At 40.3% G+C, this 15,743-nt stretch overlaps 1 protein-coding gene across 3 annotated transcripts in view; it reads right to left on the bottom strand.

The window, feature by feature from the left end:
• Nucleotides 1–15,743, bottom strand: part of DTD1 (D-aminoacyl-tRNA deacylase 1) — a 125,562-nt gene that overhangs the window by 87,491 nt on the left and 22,328 nt on the right. For all 3 annotated transcript variants that reach the window (XM_075203822.1, XM_075203821.1, XM_075203823.1), the window contains exon 4: nucleotides 10,811–10,908. In XM_075203822.1, coding sequence (XP_075059923.1) covers nucleotides 10,811–10,908 — 98 coding nt within the window. The remainder of the gene's footprint in view (nucleotides 1–10,810; nucleotides 10,909–15,743) is intronic.

The raw sequence follows: 15,743 nt of genomic DNA, 5'->3' as shown, positions 1-15,743 counted from the left end.
GCAGGATGCATAAAATGATAAAATGATAGCACAGTTCTATGTATCGCTGAACTTGACAAAACACAAAGGATTCCAAGTAATAGCACTTCTGTTTATCCTTTCTCAATAAGACTTTAATCTCTCCTGAATATTTTATAAAGGACGCTCCTTTTCTTGCATAAACTCCAATCCAATATGGATACAGAAACACATGTAACACATGCTGTTTCTTCTTTTTCTCTCTTATGAAAAAAACTCACAGCTCCTTTTTCTATCAGTGGTGCCACAACTCACACTTGTAATGCTTTTCCACAGATAATGGATTATTTTCCAGAGGTTTGCCGACTTCTCCTATGTTTTTGACTCAATCCCAAAGTCTTATCTACCTTTCTGTGCACTACACCCTTGCCAGTAAAACACAGTCCTGCAAAAGGGTTTTACAATTTATCTTCAGATCTAAAGAGCAGTTCCCTGCATAGCTAACAGCAAATATAAACCATCAATAAAGTAAATGTGTGTTATTTATCCAACTGGTCTCCAACTTCCATTTGCAGCATGACTTCTCTCCGTAATGGATTCAGGTAACCGCATTCACTCCTGTCGATTTCACCTTAGAAACATTGCCAGAACATGCCTTATTCTTACCCAACATGCAATTAAAACTCTTATCCATTCTATCATCATTGACTACTGCAACCTCCTGCTATCTGGCATTCCCGACACCCATACATTTACACTTGAAGCCATCCTAAATGCTGCTGCAACACCGATCTTCACCATTCCACATCTGCTGCACCACTTTGCAATCTCCTACACTAGCTTCTTGTGTCCTCCAGAATCCAATTCAAATTACTCACCCTTACCTTCAAAGCCCTCAACACCACCCTTTCGTAAATCTCAAATCTGGTATGAAAATACTCTCACACCCACCTATATATCTACCCATGACTTGTGCCTTGCTTCCTCTCTGGTGACCACCTCTCACTCCCGCCTACAAGACTTCTGTATTGCTACCCACCTACTGAATTCTCTACAGGGGCCAAATCAGGCTTTCCCACAGCCTTCAAATCCTTAGACACTCTCTGAAAACCATCTCTTTTTTTTAGAGCTTACCTTATCCCTGATGATACTACTCACACGAATGCACAGTCACTGTCCCAATCTCTACTCTGAGCCACAATTGCTCCTTTTGTTTCAGCTCTCTTCAACTTACAATGTAAGCTCTCTAATGAGCAGGATCCTATATATACTTTGTTTTCATGTCTGCATTTATTTAGTCTACATTGTGTATCCCTGTTTTATAAATGTCCTGTTTTCCCTACTGTGTGGCGCAGCAGAGCACTGTGGCGTCTTACAAATCTACGATGCGTCAAAGTTTAAAACCGCCAGTAAAAGCGTAATTGTTAATGCAGGTGGATAACAGGCCTAAGAAGTAAAACAATAGAGATTAATATGGAAAAAATCTGAGGAGATAAAGCCTTATTCACATTTTTGCTGCTGTGTGGAACACATGGAAGCCACACTGAAAACACAGGCAGTTGTAGGACTCATTGATCCCTCTGAACATTATAGAAACATGTTTCCATATGAACTGGTCTAAAAGATGCAAATATTACTTTAGCATGTTGAACTTAAATGTCCGTATGTAATTAAGTATGTACATGTGTAACAAAATGATTGACGGTAAAACACGTTGTTGATAATTAGCCCCTTGTACAATGTACAGGTTTATTCCTCATAGGAAAAACATGCATTAATGATCATCTAAACCATAAGTTGTAAGTGATTCTGCACAAAAGACTTTATGGTAATGAAGTACCATACTAGATTCATGGCACGTTAAAATGATTTATCAAACACAGAATAAAATTGAATAGCTTCCTCAGAGGTAAAAATATAATGAAACAAAGACAGAATAATCACATAGGTTTAAGCAGTATCTTTTGAAGAAGACATTTCTTAAATGTTGCAGTCTCCTTGTTTTATTCAGGAAGGAGAGACCTATAAAACGTGTTATTTTCATAATGTAGCATTCCGATACATAGGTGATATTATTTTTATATGGAGTCAAGACATATTAGAAAAATGTTGTAAACATTTAAATAATAATCAGAGGGGGGTCAAGTTAACATCAGCAGTGAAGAGATCATCATAGTAGTTGGATTAATACAGGCCCGGCGCTAGCATTAGGTAGCTGTCTATGGCACCAGGCTTTTGTGGGGGCAACTGAGCGCTGGTGCCAGTCATTTGTGTAAGCCACATGCCAACCTGAAAAGAAAAAGCTCCAGGTCCGCTTCCCTTTTTATAAGGTAGTGGACGAGCAGCCAACTGCTGCAGCGCACGGCCCCTACCTCCCCTCTGCTGGCCACTCACTCTCTGACAGACAGCTGGTGGGACCTCCCCCTGCTCTGGAATACAGTGAGCTTTGGGAGCGTCAGTACGCAGAGGGGAACTAACATGTGATCAGTTACCCTCTGACCATTACAGAGATGATGGATCAGCAGCAGGTAAGTGGGGATGGAGGGAGGATTTAATAAACTTGGTGGGAAGTTGATGTTGGAGGGGTTAGGCATAATGATTGGGATTTTATTATAAGGGCGAGTGGGTTAATGATCTTAATGGGGTACTTGTGATGAGGCTGAGGGAGGTAATGATTAAAGGGGTTAATGAATAAAAATGGGTTTAATTAATGATGTTGGAGTTAATTATTTATGGGGATGAAGGAATTAATGATTACAAAGGGGTTTATGATGTGGCTAAATGATAATTACTAGTAGGAGGGGTTAATTAATTGTGAGGGGGATATGATGGAAGTAAATGACCATAAGGGGGCTAATTTTTAATTTGGGGGTTAATTGATGACGGGGAGGCGGATGTTGATGAAGAGGTTATTATGATGATGATGAGAGATTTAATATTGGTTAAGGACTATTATGATATGGTTAATTATGATGAGGAGTAATTTATGAGGATTGTAGGGTTACTTTCGATGGACCGCTACTCATGGACCTGTTCTGTGTGCTTGAACCCCTGGCTAAAATCTTGCCAGCCAACCCCTGCATGTAATGTTTGGGGAGAGCAGTAGTTCTGATATTGGTATAATGTGTGGGGAGTGGTGTGGGGGTGGTATTGGTGTAACATGTGAGGAGAGTGGTGGGTATGATATTGGTGTAATGTGTGGGGAGAGGTGTGTGGGTGGTACTGGTGTAACCTGTGGGGAGAGATGTGGGGTGGTATTGGTGTAATGTGTGGGGAGAGGTGTGTGGGTGGTACTGGTGTAACCTGTGGGGAGAGGAGTGGGGTGGTATTGGTGTAATGTGTGAGGAGAGTGGTGTGTGGGTGGTATTGGTGTAACCTGTGGGGAGAGATGTGGGGTGGTATTGGTGTAGCATGTGGGGAGAGGAGTGGGGTGGTATTGGTGTGACATGTGGGGAGAGGCATGGGGGTGGTAATGGTGTTACGTGTGGGGAGAGGTGTGAGAGAGGTAATGGTGTAACGTGTAGGGAGAGGTGTGGGAGTGGTATTGGTGTAATGTGTGGAGAGAGGTGTGGGGTTGGTATTGGTGTAACATGTGGGAAGGTGTGGGGTTGGTATTGGTGTAACATGTGGGGAAAGGTGTGGAGGTGGTATTGGTGTAACGTGTGGGGAGAGGTGTGAGGGTGGTAATGATGTAACATGTGGGGAGAGGCATGGGGTGGTAATGGTGTTACGTGTGGGGAGAGGTGTGAGAGGTAATGGTGTAACATTTGGGGAGAGGTGTGGGGTTGGTATTGGTGTAACATGTTGAAGGTGTTGTTGGTATTGATGTAACATGTGGGGAAAGGTGTGGGGGTAGTATTGGTGTAACGTGTGGGGAGAGGTGTGGAGTGGTATTGGTGTAACGTGTGGGGAGAGGTGTGTGGGTGGTATTGGTGTAACCTGTGGGGAGAGGTGTGGGGTGGTATTGGTGTAACCTGTGGGGAGAGGTGTGGGGTGGTATTGGTGTGGCATACAAACTAGTAGGTTAATTGGCTGCTATTAAATTGTCCTTAGTCTCTCTTGGTCTGTGTGTATATTACTGAATCTAGACTGTAAGCTCCAATGGGGCAGGTACTGATGTGAGTGAGTTCTCTATATGGCGCTGCGGAATTAGTGGCGCTATATAAATAGCTGATGAGATGATGATCAGGGGGATGGGGTTCATATTGGTGCAATGTGTGGAGAGAGGGGTGGGGTGGTGGCTGCACATATGAATACATAAAACTATGGGGTGTCCACACAAACTGCATAACTAAAAGAAAAATGTAGAAGGTGCTATACTGCAGTAATATATAATACATGGAGACAGGAGCACAGCTGAAATAAGAAAGAAGATGCATGCAATGCAATCTCGCAATGCTGCAATTACAGAATAATTCTACCTAAAACTAAAAAATTCCATTTGGGTATAATATACTTAGGTCCCAAATCACCTAAGCTTATTCACCTGAAATCTGGGATACACAAGTAGATCCCCAGATATCTAGTTTGTTCTTGTGGTCAGACCGGGGAAACAGAGGCATAAGCACACCAGAGTCCAGGTGACTTTGGAGACCGGGGTTTCTTAAGGCTATTTCATCCAAAACTGAATTTTCAGTTTTGAGTGTTATTATCCTTTAAAGCTTTAATACCACCTCATTTTAGCCTTAAATATTTTTAAGCAATTGGCAATAAACAGCCATACTTTTTTTATGGTGCCAAGTAACTGATATGCCAAACTACGGAAATTATATTTCTTTGCAATGTGTAGATTTGCAAAGGCAATTAGACTGCATTGTCTATCTTTTTTTCCGATGTCTCGGCAAACAAAATGGCTGCCCCCAGTGGTAATATTTTCGAGGAAATAACATATTGTAATTACGCACACAACAACATGGCATGACAAAACACGTATTGAAAAGGCAATTAAGCCTTGTGATTCAGTTTTAGCAAATGTGTGAAATATTAATCCACTACCCACTCTGTTTCCTCTGTATGCAGCGCACAAAAGGTGAGGCAAACACATTGCCAGGACAAGCAATCAGAATTAATAAAGTAGACTTGGCAAAAAAGCACATCAAGGCCATTTACTAAATTACAAGCACAAAAAAACACATCCCCTTAACTCTTTCCTCACTGCACCGGACCCGTAAACCACAAAGGGTTAGATGACACAGAAATGCAATGACAGATGTATAATATGCAGAAATACAAGTGGCCGTAATGAAGAGCAGTAACCGCTGACATTTGATCAAGGTATTTTAAAAGAAGCAGATGGGTTTACATACCAAAGCACATTAATAAGGGGATTATGCAAAGCTGAACAGACTCATTGCGCAACAAAACAGTATTGATGACAGGGACATTTCATTTCTCTTACAGTCAGTCCTCAATTAACCACTTCACAATGCCTATGGCAGTATTTTAGCCCATGGTTTGCTTATTTCATTTTTTCATAAATAAATGCATCAAGTGGAAAAGAAACAAGCACAGGGCAGAGATAGTCCACATCACATGTACTTAAGTTAAATTACCAAACAGACACTGGCTTTCATTTGTTTAACCTACTTGAAATGTTGATTGCTTTCTATGGTTTTATTAAAATAACTCCCAACATGAGCTACATGAAAGCAATCAATGTGCTACATTTTGGTTCATAAGAAAAAAAATTTTTTTTACATTTTGTACCTTCATTTCTCTTTTAAAATATATTTTACTTTTCATGTCGGTCTATCAAATTTTTTTTTTTAGAAAAACGAACAAAACCCACATTTAATAGTATGGCGTTCATTTTTTATTTTAATTGAGTATTTTTAAAACCCTTCTATCCAGGTCTGCCATCAGAAATTGTGGGGCACAGTCAAAATGAACACCCTCCCCCCCTCCGAAAGTGACTTTAGCATGTCCACATCACTCATCCTAAAATCCTTCCACATGCCAACCCCCCCCCCCCCCCCCCCCCACCCAGGATACCCGGGGCCATAACGATGGAGTTGCAGCCAGTGCGACCACCCAGGACGCAGAGACGAGGGGACGGCAAGGCCTCCTGTCATTTGCCCAACGGCCCAGCATACTACACAGGGCAGCTCTTGCATGGCTCCAGGACAGAGTCATGACCACCGAGAGAGATTCCAGGGACCCAGCTCTCTGCAGTTGACATGACCTAATGACTTCGCAAGACACACTACAGCCTTCGCTGTCACGATACTCACTGTCACTACAGCCCACAGCAGGCACAGGACTTCTATGATGGAAGTGTAAAGCATGTACTATCTGTAGGAAGAGGGAGGCACTGAAGACTGGGCTGTGAGAGATTGGGTGCAATCATAGCACCCTGCGCAGGCCAGATGGATCCGCAATGTTCATGCAGGGTATACACCATGTAGTTACCAAGGTCATGGAGAGGTCATTGACACTGACCGTGTTTGAGCAGGGCTAACGATAGCTACTGACTGATAGTTCCCCTCTGGGGTAAAGATCGTTAGTCACAGAGTAGCAAATAAATCACTGGCTAAGGATACACCAGCAAATAAACACTAACTAATAATGCTCAAGTCACCTATAGTTGTTGATGCCTGCAGATCTCTCATCAGCTGGATATAGGATCACTTCTGTTGTTATACATTGGTAGGTGGTAGATGTAGCTCCCACACAGATGATCACAGATGCCACCAATTCATCCTGTAGACCAGATTCACTAGAAGAAATATGGAGGAAAAACTCCCCCAGCTCTGCTCCCCCACTCAGATTCATACTCTCTGTGGTCACCCATCCCCTCTAGAACGTTAGCTCTCACAGACAGGGCCCTCTCTATTACTGGTTTCTGTATTATTCTGTAGCTATTATGTAATGTTTCAGGTTCTAATTATGTACATTTTTTGTTTGTATTAATTTTGTCACCTTTGTACTTATAATTTTGTCATTTTGTTGTATGCTCTATGTATGGCAAAGAGGAACCCTTGTGGCATCTTAGAATAAAATATAATAATTCAATGGATAAACTATTGGGGGGCTGGGGCTCTGGGGGGAACCCTGGGGGAGTCTAAAAAAATGTGGGGTGGGGTGTCTGGAGAGGAATTTAATACCATGTAGAGGATTATTACAGCGCAAAGCAATCCTATTTGCATATTCCATTTTTTGGTTTGAATTACATGTAGCATTATAACACAGATTTAATGGCCATTGTTTTTAAGAAACAACAAAGGTTTATTGGAAGGATTTATAATCCAATCGTTTACAAGGAAAATAGGGATAAAAACAAATAAACACATACTCCCCCAACAAAAAAAAGGGCTGAGATTTTTCCTGGATCTATCTTCCATTTTAATTCAATGCTTCTTCAGCCGTTGGTGTTTTGGAGAGGCAGACTCTTCTGTCTGCCTCTCTTGTTTCCTAGAAGAGCACGCAGGTCATGTGCTGTGCACCCCATATCAAATTGCATGTCAGCAGAGGAGGGGAAGGAACATGTTGTGCAGAAGGTAGAAGAGGAACTAATGTACAGATCCGTTCCTTTGCAGATCCTGCTGCATCCAGTGCAGTGGCAGGTCCCGGTAGCTCGCCACATCTCAGGAAACTTTTTGTTACAAAATTAAAAAGGTGGTGAGGCAGGCAACAGTGGGCCCCCTAGTTCATCAGGACCCCTTAACGTTCTGTACCCCCTGAAGCGCCCTTGGAACACCCTTGTTTCTATCAGCCTACATTTTCATTTACGGAGAGCTATTTCAGAATAGATAAGATGTTACAACAGCCTCTCAGAGTCCAAGGTGCAGCCCAGCTATTCAATCAGCTTCACCCATATGATCACTGCTGCAGGCTTAATGTAAAACCTCCTCCTGTGGATTCAATGTTGCTGCAGCTCTTTTCCAAAATATCTATGGTGCGAGAAAGTGGTGGAGCACCCGAAATATTGTACACTATAGTTATTTTGTAATAAAACTACTTCTACAAGAGAACTTGTCTCTTCACCTGATTGAATTGGGACATTTAGAAGATTAGACAATACTATCAGCTACACGTTCATTTCCCGCAGAATCTAGCAATAAAGTATTAATTAACTGGAAATAAAGTATTTGGATTTAAAGTTCCCCACACAAGTTACAACCCATTTTTCCTATCAGTTTCCAATGTGGCCAAACTTAAAAAGGTAGTCACATGAAATGCAAATGACACATTACTTTCCAATTAAAAAAACTTAATTCAGCATATACAAATAATTAGCATATTTCTAAAGCAATATAAAAGATATTACAGGGTGTGTATCCACATATCTGATAAGGAGACTTTTAGCTGTTCCATCATAATAAATCATCTGTTTCTCTTGTGGTCAGCCATTCAATGAGATTTCTGTCCATTCAGTCTGGACAAGCTGACTCTACTGAAAGTAGCTACACCAAATTTGTCACTGAAAAGCCATGTTAGAATTTATACATGCAGTACATATGATATTAAAATTAGGATATATTACAATTCTTAATATACTACTGTATCATTGATCATTATATATCACTGAATATGTAACAATTTCATGGTCTACTGTATAGCAGAGTACACATTGGAGCCTTCTGTCAATTCAAACCTAACTATGAAGTGGTGAACTGTTTATTTGAATGTCTTTTGGTGGGACAGTCTAGAGCATTCTAACAGCACAAAAGGCCTATTTAAAGAAAGTCTACCTACCACGATATGTAAAAGGGCACTTTTCAAAACTATCCAAAGACAGGTTCTCCTCTCCTCTAATAGCAGCAGGTAGAGTGAGGCAGTAGTATAACACTGCCAGTGCAATTGCATATTTGTCAGTTTTCCTTAATTTCCAAGGAAAATAGAAAGTTTTAAAGATTTGTCCTTGGACATTGGTGACCTTGATAATGATATATTTTACAAAACTGACTAGCTGTACAGTATCACTTGTGTTGATTAATATATGAAATGCATTGCTCACTATTTGTTCTTTTATCATATGGACACAATACTAGCTGAACTTAAGTACTTACAATACCTTGACCATGCTTAATGCCATGCTTAAGGATGCAATGATTTTCTGTCTGCACTTGTGGGGCCTGAGCATAAAAAAGGAGTATATTTGCACCTTTTATAAAACCATGTTGCATTAGAGGAGGAAGTAAACTTAAAATGTGAGGACTGATGTATAGTTGGGATAGGGCATGTCCTAGATCAACTTTAAATTTCAATTGAAAAATAAAGCTATCAAGTATTTGTGTGCTACATGAAAAAGCAGCCAGTATTTAACTTACGTGCAAAATAATAAACTAATTTGCACCCCTTGCATTGTAACATTTTTTGTCCAGGAGCAAACTTGCTCCTTTTATTTGCCTTGGTCTCCTTAATGACTCAATGCGCCTATAATAATTAACCTTGAAAATTACATTGCAGTTGCTTTTGATAAAAAAATATTTAACAGGAAATAAAAAAATTCTAATGTAATTTGTGTTTCTATGACACATAACAAAGCCAGTTTAGATTTTGATAAGAAAACCAATTAACCAATGCACTTAGACTGTCATTAAGACAGGGTAGGCAAGTCAGAAGTTATGGGGCCGTGTGGATGTGACCGGCATATTAATTTTGCTTCCAGATTTTTGGGCGCAAGTCATGTACATTTGCATATTAAAAGCAGAATTTTCAGGTGAGTAAATACAAACTAAGTTATAGTCAGTAAAATATACTACACAGGATACCAGTACATAAAAGCTGATATGGGCCAATACTGCCCTCTAGTGGAAGCTGAATTGTATTGCACAAGAACAACACCTTACAGACTGTATTTTACAAAATTGTAATTCTCCATGAACTCTTAATACTTTTAGTGAAAGAATGTTTAAAGAATGCTTAAAGAACCAGCAGACAAAACACATTAAAAATGTGAAATGAACTGAATTTTCACACGTTTAAAACATAAATATTTTACGATAACATGCTTTGTACAAATGTACAGTTAAAGTTATGCAGCTAAAATAAAACCCAGAAAGAATCGAATGTGAAATAAAGTAGACTCAAAGCAGAACTGTACATTCTTGTTGCAGAAAAAAACATTAAGTAGTTGCTAGTGTACAAAATATTAGACAGAAGGAAGATTGGCAGGTGAGGCTCCTAATATTATTTGTGAATGTATTTCTATTTATTAATAGAGCAACAAAAATATAAAACACACTATCTCCAAGCCTACATCTGTATAGCAAAACAACGACAGCAATACATCATTCTTCATTTAGGAGACAAGGACAGGACATAGACATCGTGAGATATTCATTAGCAGTATTCACTGCCGGGATGCAAAACCTCAATCAGCTAATCAAGAAGAAAGAGACACAGTAGTCACAGATGTAATACAAGGACACGTCTGTGCTTCCAACTGAGCCAATGACGCTCCTTTGTAATGCAATTATAATGTAGTTTGCGTAATTGCTATGCTCTGTCTCACAAGTTCCCAATCTATTTATATAATTCTGCCTGTCTGTTACGTGGCTTCCCTTCATAATCTACATCCATGGCAGCACCTTGCACAGCACTGAAAACTGATTTTATATTTGGTCTCACATATCTTCTCAAGTTTCTACAGTTGGATAGATCAAAATTTAATCTGATTATGGGATGTTATAAATAATTTTAATCATTTTGCGGGGTCAAATTGTTATCACAGACTCAACAGAACTTTACTCAATGATTCATACATTTATTCATGGTCAAGTAGAGCACGAAGACAGTGAATGACACCCTCAAGCAAAAAGATAAATGATATTACTAGTTAACTTTACATTGTCCTTGAAATAACCATGATAATAACATTCTCTTTCTGTTCTACACTTGAGTTACTTACATGCTTTGGGTCAGCCGTTGATGCTGGTGGCTCCAACTCTATTGTGACTGGACCATCGTTCTGTATGTTTACTTGCATGTAAGCTCCAAACTTGCCATCTGAAAAGGGACAGTAAAAATGTGTTATTGTACAGTTCTTAATTTATATGTTCAATTAAATTTGTTCTACCATATGAAAGTAGATCCTTTTGTATTGAATCATGCTAGTTCCTTATGAGAAGCATCCAGAGGACACCCAAGCAAACACGGGGAGAACATACAAACACTTCATAGATTGGGTCTTGTTTGGAATCAAACCCACGCTGCGAGGCAGCAATGCTAACCCAGTGTCACCTAAATTCTGTGTCACTAAAAGTGGTAATATTATAAAATGTTTTCCACAAATCTGTATACAGTTTCTTTCAGTATTCTACACAGTGCTTTTTTCTGACAGTATGTGAGTACCAGCACTGGTTTTTTTGTTACATTATTTTTTATTTTATTTTAATGTTATTGAAAAACTGTTAATTACACTATAACAATAAATACGTTCTAACAAACAGTACTGTTTCCCTCTTTGTTTTGTTTTTCACATAACTGGGGAGGGGGAGTGAGTAGGTATTTCATGGAAAAACTCAGAAGTCTATTCTTACAATAAAATACTGAAGGTAACTGCAAAGCCTAAAATGACTCAAAGACCAAGAAAAACTGAGGATGCTTACATATTAAGAAGGCTTCATTTTATCTTTGTGAAATGTGCAAGTTGTACAGTTAGTATGAACAAAGCAAGATAAAAGGGACAGCACCAGATTCCATCACACTAGCTGCGCAAGTTCAGTGGGGAGGAAGGGGGCAGCACATCTATCATGTCATTGAGTGAGGACCAATGTAGCCTTCTTCCTGTCTGAACTACCCAGCAATGTAAATTTGTAACTTTAGGTGAGCTCCAGTACCTTTTTCATAGAAATAATCATTGATTCTAAATTTCACCCAGTGACAATAAACTAGCTTCTTTAAAATAGCTAATGAGTAGCGCAGTGATAACTTGAAGTATATATGTATATATATATATATATATATATATATATATATATATATATATATATATATATATATATACACACACACAACAACACAAATGCATACACACACACACGGTATAATACTTTATATACACGCTCTCTGTGGCTACTTTTTTCTTAGGTACACCTTTCTAGTACTGCCTGAATTCTTCAAGGCATGGATTCTACATGCTTTCTGGTTACTATGGAAGTTATTGGAGTACACTGAACTCAATTTCATGTTTGTGGAACCAGTTTGAGATGACGTGTGCTTTGTGACATGGTGAATTAACCTGCTGGAAATAGCCATTTGAAGATGGCCAGAATGTGACCATAAAGGGATGCACATGGCCATCAACAATACTTTGGTAGGTTGTGTCATTTAAACAATGCTCAATTGGTATTAAGGGGCCTAATGTGTACCAAGAAAACATTCCCCACACCATTAAACACCAGGACAGTTGACACAAAGCAGGATGAATGCATGGATTCATGTTGTTTACACCAAATTCTGACCCTACCATCTGCATGTCACGGTAGAAATCAAGATTTGTCAGACCATGCAATGTTTTTCCAATCTTTAACTGTCCAGTTTTGGCGAGCCTGTGCCAACTGTAGCCTCAGTTTCCTGTTTTTAGCTGACAGGAGAGAGAGCCGGTGTGGTCTTCTGCTGTTGTAGCTCTACCATCAGTCCAGTGTCATGCTTCTCAGCCAAGGGAGTGGGCTCACTCCCAATTTTGGCTAAGAACGCAGCCATGAATAAAGAATGGTAGCAAAACATCCTCCAGGAGCAAATTCTCCCAACCATCCAAGAACAGTTTGGTGATGAACAATGCCTTTTCCGGCATGATGGAGCACCTTGCCATAAGGAAAAAGTGATAACTAAGTGGCTCAGGGATCGAAACATCGAAATTTTGGGTCCATGGCCAAGAATCTCCCCAGACCATAATCTCATTGAGAATTTGTGGTAACTCTCAAAAGGCGGGTGGTCAACAAAAACCCACAAATTCTGACAAACTCCAAGCATTGATTAGGCAAGAATCGACTGCCATCAGTCAGTATGTGGCCCAGAAATTGATTGACAGCATGCCAGGGCCAATTGCAGAGGTCTTCAAAAAGAAGGGTCAACACTGCAAATATTGACTCTTTGGGGGAATTCAATTCTGCCGCGAGTAACGCAACACTAAATCTATTACCGTTAATACAGTAATTTTAACCCTTATTTCTGCAAAAACCAGTGTTAAAGATTACTGTATGTCACACTCCGTTCCCCAGGCATCTCCACCCGAGCCTCAATACACTGAGTCTCACTTTAAACCTCTTCTTGGTACAGGCTGTCAGCCACGGTTTGCACCTGTAATTACTTCACCTGTGTTTTTAGTCAGTTCTGCCATTGGTCAGTCCTCCTTTATAAGACTCCTCCTTTCACCTACTCATTGCTGGTTCTTCAAGTCTACACCTGGCCTGGTTCAGCTTCCTCTTCCCGTTATTATCTATGCCGTTACCTGCTCTACATGCATGGTTGACTACTGCTGACTCGTTCCACATCTCTGTGGTAAGCTGTGGCTCATTGTTTGCTGCATGTCTGGATTCCGCTGATCTCTGCTCACCTGTTCCACTTATTCGTGGTAATCGCTGTGATCAACGCCCGCTATCTACTCTGCATGCACCGCTGACTACTGCTGACTCGTTCTACATCCCTGTGGTAAGCTGTGGCCCTTCATCTGCTGCATACCCGGATACTGTTGATCTCTGCTCATCTGACCCACTCGTTACTGGTTGTTGCTGTCATCATCTCTTGCTATTTACTCCGCCTACATCGCAGTCCTCTGCTATTCCCTTCCACAGCCATGTGGTGATAGTTGTGGCTCATCATCTGCAGTATACTTGGCATTCCATTGGACTTTACATTTATGTTCCACTCCTTAGTGGTACTTGCTGTGACCAACGTTCACTATGTATTCTGTCTGCACTGCTGAACTCTGCTGACTGTTTCTATCCTCCTATATAACAGCCGTGGCCCATTATCTGCAGTATACTCTGTACTCCATTGACCCTTGTATTTATGTACCACTCTTAAGTGGTAATTGCTATTATTATCATTTGATATCAGAACTGTATCTCTCTGTATGCTGTTAAGTTCTGTTCTCCCATCTGTCTCACTGGGAACTTCCCTGGAGGGCCGCGACCTGCAGGGTGGAAGCTGCTGGAGATCAAACTCCCTTGCGGGAATCCCTGGTGAAAACCCTCCATCCTGTTAGACTCCGCGCCTCTAGGGAAGTCTATCCAATACCAGTTGAGACAGCAGGATCTCACTCATTTCTTTGTGATCAAACCTGACACTGTATTAACGGTAATAGTGCGCACTATTACCGTAATATTAGTAATAGTGCACAGGTCGCGTTCTTTTCGGCAGTAACGTGGCCAATTGAATTCTCCCTTTGCATAAACTTAATGTAATTGTCGATAAAAGCCTTTAACATTTATGAAATGCTTGTAATTTTACTTCAGTATACCATAGCAACATCTGCCAAAAAGGTCTACAAACACTGAAGCAGCAAACTTGGTGAAAACCAATACTTGTGTCATTCTCAAAACTTTTTATATATCGTATCCCACACACACACTATATGTATATAATATTTTTAATTTAGAAGGGAAGATATTGTTTGGTAACCTTAACAATATAACAAACATCAGTCCTGATGTGAAATTTCCTGTACTCTGACGTGTTAATCTGCACACATTGGAGCTTACAGTCTAAATTCCCTAACATACACACAGAACGAGGGAGACGGGGTGGGTAGGTTTTTCGGCAACACTAATGCAGACACAAGTTGAAGCAACGTGACAATTTCGATGACTATGAAAGCAACAATGAGTAAATCTAGACTTACTATATACTAGATATACCACATTGACCTCAGGCTGTATGGGCGGCAAATGTACATTTTGACTTTGTAAAATCTCTACAGTCACAATGACGCCCCCTGTATAATGTAGTCATCACAATCGTTACGTCACCCTAACTTGTGTCGGCATTAGTGTTGCTGAAAAAATGACTACCACCGGGGAGGCGAAGGTCAATTTTTTAATTGCAGTAAATTAATCTATTAATATATTTTTGGTGTGTGGGAGGAAACCCACGCAAACACAGGGAGAACATACAAACTTCATACAGATAAGGCCATGGTCGGGAATCGAACTCATGACCCCAGTGCTGTGAGGCAGAAGTGCTAACCAGTAAGCCACAGTTTCAGTCCTCTATGGTCCTTGTTCAAAAACCACAGCCTCAATACGGTTTGTATGTATACAATGGGGCCTACTTATTAATGGCAGCATATGCTTCCTGTTAAATATCACCCCTTATCGCAATAAGAACAGATGATATTTCGCATCCATTTATTAAAAAATCATCCCGGGACAGAGTATCGGATAAGAGGCTGTCCTGGCGAAGACTTTCCTTACCTCTTAACTCTGGGAGCCTGTACTGTGCATGTGCGACAAAGCCATTAACGGAAGGGAGAGCAGGAAGGCAGTGGTGAGGGATCCAGAGATCGTCTACTGCAAGGCTAACCCTATGGGGAGAGCAACTAGGGTCTAAAAAGCTAAGCTTTTTGGAGCTTGTTAAATTTGCCCTTAGAAAATTATAGGAACTGTGGTTTAATGTAAAACTTAGCCTAATGCATTAGGCTTCTGTTATATTGAAGTGATACCTAAAAATGCCTACACCATGCGGAAAAAGCCATTTCCGCATGGTTTACGGCTTAATAAATAGGCCCCAATGTCACATATTACATGTTCATTCCATATATAAATGTATTCTGCCAGAGGTGAAAGAAACTTTCAGTGCAGTAAGGTGATAGGGACCGCTCCACAATGTTGCTACTTTCT

The sequence above is a fragment of the Mixophyes fleayi genome, chromosome 3, assembly GCF_038048845.1.
Source record: "Mixophyes fleayi isolate aMixFle1 chromosome 3, aMixFle1.hap1, whole genome shotgun sequence".
Classification (NCBI taxonomy): domain Eukaryota; kingdom Metazoa; phylum Chordata; class Amphibia; order Anura; family Limnodynastidae; genus Mixophyes; species Mixophyes fleayi.
Note: the sequence above shows the minus strand (reverse complement) of the source record. Positions and strands in the feature narration are given on the sequence as shown.